Raw genomic sequence first — 9,429 nt, forward strand, 5'->3', positions numbered from 1 at the left:
TTCTTCCTATCGCGTCGGGAGGTATATTAAGCTATCTAAGCCAAATTATCAGAACACAAAAAATTTTATATGGAATTAATTTGCTAATTATTTGCTATTTTTTGATCTTGATTGTCTTCTTAAAAGCTGGAGCAAAAAAATTATTTTTGCAAGCAAAAAATAGCAAAAAAGTAGCAAATAATTTTGGTATTATTAATTTATTGCTTTGACTTATATGCTGTTTTTTTACAATGGCGTGGCAGCTTCTTAATCTTAAGTTATCCAGCCCTTTGTAAATTTTTAATAGCTGGAGCAAAAAAATTACTTTTAAAAGCAAAAAATAGCAAATTAATTCCATATAAAATTTTTTGTGTTCTGATAATTTGGCTTAGATAGCTTAATATACCTTGCGTCGGGGATCTGTAACGTTACGACGTAATCCGCGTTTTTCCGTCGAGCCTACATCTCACGAGCGTTCGGCGCGGTGGAGAATAACGGAACGGCCGCGTCCGCGCGGGACGCAAAACGCGAAATTAAACGCGCGCGGAATAAATGAATGATTCGATATTGAATATCGAATTTAATATATTTAAAATATTCAATATCGCGGCGTCATTGTGGGATGGAAAATGTGAAACGGCAAATTTAATTCTACATTGAGTTCCGACAGTAAGAGTGACCGTCTAAAATACTACAACAAATAACCCGAACGAGGAAAAAAAGCAAGCTTGCAAAAAGTTTGAAGCAGGAAAGATAGAGATAAGGATAGAGGATAGAAGGCGTTGAAATGCAACAACGTCCATTCCAAGAAAGTTGTTTTCGCCTGCCTACTTCTTGCTACCCGTGTGTGTAAATCATTCACGTACACGTCACCGCCAGAGTATGGGACTGAAATCCGGGAACCTTGACGAGGAAAAAAATAAATAATAACAAGCGGCCTTCGTTGGGGCCGATCCGCGTAAGAGAAGTTAATTCTACTCTTTCTCTCTTTCTCTCTCTTTTTTTCTTTCACTTCGTCTCTTCTCTCTCGAGCGCATCTTCTATGATGTATCCAATACCTTTTTAGATCGTTAAGAGCGATAACTGCTTATTTAATAGATATTATGAAGTCAGAAAACGACGACTGTATCAATTATATCAGTGCATAATATTACAGTGTCAGTACATTTCTTCGATATCGCGATTACTTTTGATTGGCGGGACGTCGGTTTCTCTCCCGAGAGAATCGCGATATCATTATTCGTGTGATAAATGAAAGATCGTGATACATCCACCGGTATCTTTTCGCGGCTGCAAAAACGTTCGCCGAGTACGCCGATCGCCAGAGATTGAACGGTAAATCGTACTTGGAAACTTGCCGAGCGCGGTACGTCGCATCGCATCGGCTGTACACTTTATAACGAATCCTTCACATTTCTTTTCGACGCGCGGATAAAGGATGATGTAAGTAATTCCTCTCTTACATCCAATCATGCTCCAACGCGGAGGATCGTAACATTTTTATCGCATCTCGTCCTCGTTACGAGGATGTTTTGAAGCATGTATCTTATCCTTTCTCTAGAAATTTTATGAGATCCGTGATCTACTTAGGCTAATCATGATGTACAAAAATAGTATAAAATAATCTAGAAAGTAGTAAGAGATAGCAAAAAAGACTATAAAAAGCTTTGCTTCAAGTAAATGTTATTTAGCATCAATTTCAGCCGTTTATACCGATATAGGCATGCCATCGGTGGCCGCACAAATTTTATCGTCACATCTTTTTTGTATTTTCACAGCTAGACGATGTTTAAACGCTTGTCGAAGTCGAGGCGCCACAGCGCCGACGATGTTGCCCTTTCTTTGTCGAGCTCGGCGGCCCCGCTGGACGAGCTATCGGCGACTTCAATGCCGCGGACAAACAGCCGGGATCTGGAAACCGCCACCCTGCTGAAGATCTCCCGGGCCAAGTACACCCGGAGGAGCTGCGGCGACGCGGCCGCGATGCAGACGCTGCTCGAGACGAAGCAGGACAACGAGCAGGATGTCATCGAGGCTGACTATCAAACGGTCACGGCCGTGCCGGCCTTCATCGTCGAGCATGATCCGAGTAAGCAACGAAGTAAGTTATATCGATAATCTCCATCGTGTCTCGACAATGAGGTGCGTTAATCAATTCGAAGTCGCGCTTCAACAATGATTTCTTCATTCTTTCTACATTTTTATTATTTTTCTCACATTAATCAAATCCACTAAGATGTTTAATTTATGACGTTATACACTTAATAAATTTTAATAAGCTTTTTTCCGAAAATGTACGTGATCATTCATTAATAGGGGAGACCGGGGCTAAGCCGACACTATTTTTTCAAAGGCAATTTTTAATATTTAATTAAAATTTTTAGGCAAATTCAATGGTACATATTTAAAGAGTGTTTCTTCAGGTACAAAATTGATTCAGGAAGTTTTGCTGTACGTCGCTTTGTTTTGCCGCCAGGAAAGGAAAAGTGACGCGAAGACAAATTTTCGAATTGAAAAATGCCGGGGCAAACTCGACACCCTGCCGGGGCAAACTCAACACTTTGTCTGATCGACACAATTTAATCTGGAACTTATTTTTTACTGTCTGAAAATGAAAATACATTGTTTATTGTGTATTTAAAAAGTACAAAAATTCGGAATAAAGTAGCTAGAACAATCATTTAAAATAATGAGAACAAAAATTGTTGAACTTTCAATTATCTTCATCTAAACTCATGTCTGAAAAACAATTAATGCAGGTAAACTCGCGATCGGACGTGCGCATACATTTGTCATGAGCCATACGGCTGCATGACAAGCATCGTTTGTTACTGGGAGCCGACGAAACGGCGTGGTGTTGACTTTGCCCCGGACGTCGTTTTTCACTTTTGTCACTTCAAAAACATGAAAATTTTGAAAATATGCAAAAACGATTATCGGATTCATATAGAGCATCAAATTTCCCATCAAAATCACTTACCGGTAGATTCGCAAGAGTAAAGCTCGATGAAAGAGTAGACATTTTCGAGAGATCAGAAAAATTACTTTTCACTATCAAAAACGCTTATGTCGCGTTAAAAATTACACTATAACTCAGAATGTTACCAAATTCCGTTGATAATACTGGCACATAAAGACGCATTTACAGTAGGAAAGGCAAGTTTCTACGATAGATTTAAATTGGCAAAAAGCCTAGTGTCAAGTTTGCCCCGTTGTCGGCTTAGCCCCGGTCTCCCCTACTTATTTTCATTCCTTTACAAAATATAGCGAATTTTTACGTATTGGGTAGCAAAAATGTATATAAAATTATTAACGTTGATTTTGAGAACATCGGAGTCTTAATTTCGTCGAACAGCTGTGCGTATTGCGAGCGAGAGAGTACGCTACCGTAAAAAAGCTTGTATAAACTGCTGCGTCGAACAATACAGCACACGCGGACATCATCCTGTAGCGGGTCTAAATACAATACTTTCAAGCTGGACTCCATGCTCCGGTGACTTTCCTGTCCCCCGCCGGTCAGTCAACGAAATGCGCAAAAAAGTACCGCCACTTGGCTGTCGGCGTCACTGATCTTGCTCCTATTCCGAACGGCCGCGAATTACCGCTAATCCAGGAAAACATCGCATCCTTTCACTAATCACTCGCTTGGCGCACTTGCCTCGTTAGAGCCCCCGTCGTCCGACATACTTGCCAACGCCGACTTGCGTTCGCTACTCGCTATGATAATATCACAGCGAAGTAATTTTGCTCCTTCCTGTTTGTATTTTAATAGAAAGTTCGCTCGTGGAATTATTAGCTACGGTTGTTTTACTATCACTTTTTGAAAAATTAAACTCCAATGTTTTATACATTTGCTAGAGAACGTACGTAAATAGATTTATTTTCTATTACACAATATTTAGGAAAGAGAAACATCGAAGAATGATTACATTTCCCTTTCCTAATACACTGAGAAAAAAATACTGTTACTTCAATTAAATGTGGAATCCCGGGGTGCCAGAAACATAAATAGTTGATTCAATTGTATAAATAGTTGATTCAATATTTCTATAGTGTAGTCGTTTTAATAATTCAAATATTGAATCAACTATTTAAATAGTTGAATCAACTATTTATACAATTGAATCAACTATTTATGTTTCTGGCACCCCGGGATTCCACATTTAATTGAAGCAACAGTATTTTTTTCTCAGTGTAGAATACGAGGTCAATCAGCAATAGGCAATGTAACTTTAATTTTTCACATTTATATTAACAGCATATCATTTTCTATTTTCCGATTTATATAATATATTTTTTAATATAATTTATAATTATTGAATCTTGTAATCTCTACCTAGGAATATTATTTTTTATTTATCGTGTAAATTATATAAAATATTCTAAAAATGTGCTATTGTACAAAATAAAACATACAACGCTATTTTTACAGTTGATAGCAGAAAAAATTATTAAAAAATTCAAGACGTCTATTTAATGATACCTGTCTTCCTTTACCTGTCATTTCTTTTCCCCACAGACGCAACGACGCACCTGCAATAGCGATAGCGAGTAAAACATGCCAGATGCTGAGATATTCTAAATGCGTGATATTTTTGATTACGGGGACACGGATTATAGTGATCGACGACAAATAAGGCTGTTACAACGCGACGCGATATAAACCCGCCTTTTGCACGCGCATCACGCCGTATACGCGCGATCACAAAACACGTGTGCCCGATACTCGAGCAGCCTTTTAATCGTTTCTCGTTATGTAGAAGCGACGTGTCCGTGTTGCGGGCCCGTTAGCCGGGGGTGACACCTCGAAAAAGTAGTCCCAAACTACGCGGAACCGCTGCCGTCGAGTTCCTCGTGTATGGCGACGGCTCTCTCGAGAACCACCATATGTCGCACGCGGGTGTGGGCACCGGGCGGTTTTTCGTTGTACGTTCTGCGAGAGATGGCACGCTGCCATTTCAATGTCTTACTCCCTTCTACCTTCCGCCCATTCCCATTGAGGACCGGGACGCGAAAAACGATTCCGTTCGACTCATTATCGAATAGTTGTTAAATAAATTAAATAAATAAAAAAAATGTAAATAAATAAATTTTATTATTGTTATAATTTATATACCAGCGTTGTCATATTAATAATGTATTACACTATTGAAGGGTAACAAAAAGGTAACATTTTATCATCTTTGTTATTATTATGCAGGACGAACTACTTATAGGGTTTGAAATATCTTCGTTGATCTTGAAAGCGCACGAAAATTCTTAAGAATTAAGTTATAAGATACTCTGCTGACTTATAAATAATTTGATAGATTTTTTTCAAAACAATATTATATTTATTGTAATAATTAATTAAATAATTGTCAATAATTGTATTAATATTATTTCGTTCTATAGTGTTGGGTCTAGGAATTTGGGGTCGCAGGATGGGCAAGAAGATCGATTCGTTTCGGCGGACTAGATCTCGCGAGACTATCTGCTCCATTACGGAAAGGTCCGACGGTGTCGAGCACAACGGCATCAATAATAATAATAATATCAACAATAATGATACTAGTACCAGCAATAATAATATCGACGTTCACCAATTAAATAAGATACACTTAGACGAGAGAACGAATAGGAAGTTACCGGCAGCTTGTCAGCGATCCCCGTCTCCCTTCAAATCATTCTTCATCCGGATGGGTTCCACCGGTATGCTCAACTCGACTAGAAGCAACAGAAGATCTCAAAATATCGAGGAGAGATCGACGATGCCGGACAAGGAGAGCCTGTTCAGAAGCTGCAGTACCAGTCAATTGAACAACAGCCCGACTTACGTGAAGGGAGACGATCCGTCGGAAGGTATAGACCTGCAGATAGCCGCGCGAAAGGACAAGACGATGTCCTGCGACGATCTGGCGGGACACCGAGGCAACGATCAAGGGATATTCGAGGCTCGCGCGCGCGGCGATCCTTGCGCCTCCACGTATTCGTTGGGTAGTCCTTCGGTGAGCTTCAGTACCTGCGACCTCGAGAAAACGAAAAACGAGTCGTTTATGAGAAAGAGCAGCAGCTGCGACCTGAAAGAGGCGAAGAAATCCAACTTCCCGTACGCCTTCCTGCGATCGAAATTGTCCGTCTTGCCGGAAGAACGTCACGGATCGTTGGTCTCCAAGGACGAGAGGCTCTTCAAGACCGTGTCGGAGGAGCACTTCCCGACCCTGCAGATCGAGGACTCTTACATCAGCACCACGACCCTCGGACGGAAAAGATCGAGGATCGGGAACACCGGCTGCGGTCTCGACACCGCGAGGAATCAGGAAAATGTCTCGCGACCGGGTCGGACTTCCTACGCGGAATTCCAAAGAAATTCCAGTAGATACGAAGCGGACAGATACAGCCTGAATGCCAGTCGCCTCGAGCGAATCGAAGCCGGACTTCAGCGGGACGGAATCGCCGGTTGCTACAGCCTGTTCGACGGAAGTCTGCTGTCCCTTCGGGAGAACAACGAGTTTCGACATAACGAGGATGCCACGCGTGACAAGGCGGACTTAGCTGCTGGCAGAATCGAGACCGGGATAACGGAGAATTGCAACGTCGATCTCGACATGATGACCGCCATCAGAAGCAACCGACGGAATTCGATATCGAGCTGCGAGCAAAGACTGTCGTCTCACTACGTGAGCTCGAACGAGTCCGGCTACGACAGCGACGGGCCGCGAGGCGAATCCGTGGCGGCCTTGGAGAACGAGGGGCTGAAGTGCAGCTCGGACACCAGCAGCGTCGTGGACTCGGAGGCGGACAAACCCATAAGAAGCTCGACCCCGAGCGAGTGCCAGGATCAGGAGAACGCCCAGAACGCCGGCAGGATCAGGCAGAATTCCGACGCGGACGAGAACAGGCCGGACGCGATTTCTCGGATGAATCTCGAGGGTCTAGATGGTCTCAGGTGGCACCGGAGCGGATCCGGACGGATGTTGCCCAGTATTCACGGAACGTCCTTCGAAGAGGAAGCCGTGTCACGGCTGGAGGACACTCCGCTTCCAAGTTGCGAGGATAGATTGAACTTCCTGTCAGATACGGCAAAGACGCTGGACGTCTTGCCCCACCGCATGAGGTTGCAGCAAGATAAAACGAGGTTCCTGAGCGATATTATCCAGCCGTTAACCAGGGTACGGCGATGTTGCCTGATAGAATTGCACAAAAGAGACCCCAAGGAAAGTCTGGGGATTCGACTGGCGCAGCAGAGACTGGGAGATCTGCGGTACATCGTCGTACAACTCGAAAGCGATGGCATCGCTCATAGGTGAGAGAAGTTTATCGTAGATATTTTCAACTTATTAAGAATGCGTGTTGTAATGAAAATCTAGCATTTAATTATTCTATCTGATTTTTGTTTATTTTCTAGTAGATTTTATTTTTAAATTTTGTCTAACAACAAATTATTCTTCGATCGTAGGGACGGTAGATTGAGACTAGGTGATGAGATCGTCGAAGTCGAAGGCAAGGAGCTAAAAACGTTGGAAACCCTCGAGGAAGTTCAGGAGTTTCTGAGGTCTTTTACTTGCAACACAGTACGACTGACGACGGCGTACGAGGAGACGGTGCCGCAAGTATACGAGGATCCACCGCCAGCTGTGCCCGGCGAGTACGAGTACCTGGAAAACGCGAAGAATCTGTCCAGCATGTCGTTGATCGACGCCGAAACGAATCACGTTTCTTCCTCGGCCGAGAAGAAGAAGAAGAAGAAGAAGGCAACCGACGGCGACGCGGAGCTACTTCAACCGAGAAAGAGGCCGGACTGCCTGCCGCTTTCGTGCTTATCTGAAAATCAAAAGGACATCCGCAGCAGAGTGGAGCCCGCTGCGGAATCGCAACACTACCTGTCGAGACACGTGGCCAGGTTCGAGAAGGGCTACGGCAAGCCCAGTTTGGGCTTCAGCGTTGTAGGTGGCAGAGATAGTCCCCGGGGTGACATGGGGATCTTCGTGAGGAGGGTCTTCCCCGGCGGGCAGGCCGACATTTCCAGATCGCTGTTTCAAGGTAGACTCTAGACTCCGTAAAAAAAAAAAAGAAAAACATTTTCCACGCGTAATAACCGTACGCGAGATCGAGTAGCTTTCAATTAACATGCCGTATGCATTTATCGTCCGTCGTTATAATCTGGATGTGAAAAAATCAGATTAATGGCAATTAAACCGTCGTACGATATTTGTTACATGGCCTACCTACTTTGCAATTAGCGACATTGTAATTAGGGACGTCAAGCCTGTCACTTTGCTGCGCCTCGATGCGGCGTAATATCGCGCGCTTCGTTTCACACGTCGACGTGCCTCAAATACTTTTCGCTCGAGAGCTATCAATCGCGGGGATAAGGGAACGCGCATGACGACGCGTCGAACGCAGGTTCGACGGACGGCCTCGTGTATTCACGACGATGCGAGGATCCCGCCAGACAGCTGTCGAATCTTTAATCCGACAGCTAACGCCGCGTGCATATCTAAACAGTCGCGGCATGTTCCACCGTTTTTCTTCTGCGTTTTTTTCTTTTCTTTTCTTTTCCCCTTTCCGTCCTCGGTTCCTTTCATCGGAAGACGGTGAAATACCTCGTGTCATTGACAGCGCCGGTATTAATACACCATTTCCTGATATCTTCATCGTATTATTATAGTCTATGTATACGTTTTACGTATACAAGATGCTTATATATATCGTTTTCCATTTTTTTTTCTTTACATTTGGTACTTTTTCACATTTATCGTGAGTCGTATTAGTCGCGAGGGATCGTCCTGATGGATATTAAGGGTGGGCAGAGAAGTCCGGTTCGACGCTGACGGCCAGGTATTCGCGGGAAGTTGACGTGCCGATAACCAGGAAGGTCGTTAGACGCGTTTCGCGTTCTCATGTCTCGAATTTCAACCGATCCCACCGCTTTTTACGCCTGCATCGCGGTTTCCTCGTTGCCCGCCGTTCCTTACCGCATACTTGAGTAACGGGCTGGTAGCTGATCGGCTTGCATAAGCGCAGGAGATAGCATCCCGCAAGAACGTCCTCGTCACGGGGTCATTGGCAGCCTCGAGGGTTACTTTTTGGTCGTTAAACTTTATTGATATTATCAGGATGCTTTTTGAATGAGGGCAATCCCGCGATAACTTCAAGCGGCGAGACTGTGAGAGTATTTTTTCCCATTCCTCCATTAATTATTATCAAATTAGCCAAGGATTTTCGGAGAAATTGAACATATCCGAAGAAGTATATTTTCTCGATTTTTCAGGCGACGAGATCTTGAGCCTAAACGGGCAAATTTTGAAGGGCCGCACGCACCAAGAAGTCATCGAGTTGTTTAAGACGGTGAGAGAGGGTACGGTCGAATTAGAGATTACGAGAAGACACAGGTAAAAATTTAAATTAACATTTATCTGTAAGGAGACGCGAGCATTGTATTAATGAAATATTGTAGACGTGACGTGA

At 43.5% G+C, this 9,429-nt stretch overlaps 1 protein-coding gene across 2 annotated transcripts in view; it reads left to right on the forward strand.

Annotated features, from left to right (window-relative positions):
- Positions 1-9,429, forward strand: part of LOC139778972 (uncharacterized) — a 31,078-nt gene that overhangs the window by 21,103 nt on the left and 546 nt on the right. Inside the window, exons 2-5 of one of the 2 annotated variants that reach the window (XM_071717153.1) lie at positions 1,758-2,068; positions 5,374-7,264; positions 7,418-8,001; positions 9,233-9,353. In XM_071717153.1, coding sequence (XP_071573254.1) covers positions 1,765-2,068; positions 5,374-7,264; positions 7,418-8,001; positions 9,233-9,353 — 2,900 coding nt within the window. In that variant the 5' untranslated portion in view covers positions 1,758-1,764. Of the gene's footprint in view, positions 1-1,757; positions 2,081-5,373; positions 7,265-7,417; positions 8,002-9,232; positions 9,354-9,429 lie in introns of both variants that reach the window. The other variant, XM_071717152.1, reaches the window with a different exon arrangement.

The sequence above is a fragment of the Temnothorax nylanderi genome, unplaced genomic scaffold (genome assembly GCF_030848795.1).
Source record: "Temnothorax nylanderi isolate EJ_2023f unplaced genomic scaffold, tnyl_v1.0 TNYL_tig0204_pilon, whole genome shotgun sequence".
NCBI classification, from domain to species: domain Eukaryota; kingdom Metazoa; phylum Arthropoda; class Insecta; order Hymenoptera; family Formicidae; genus Temnothorax; species Temnothorax nylanderi.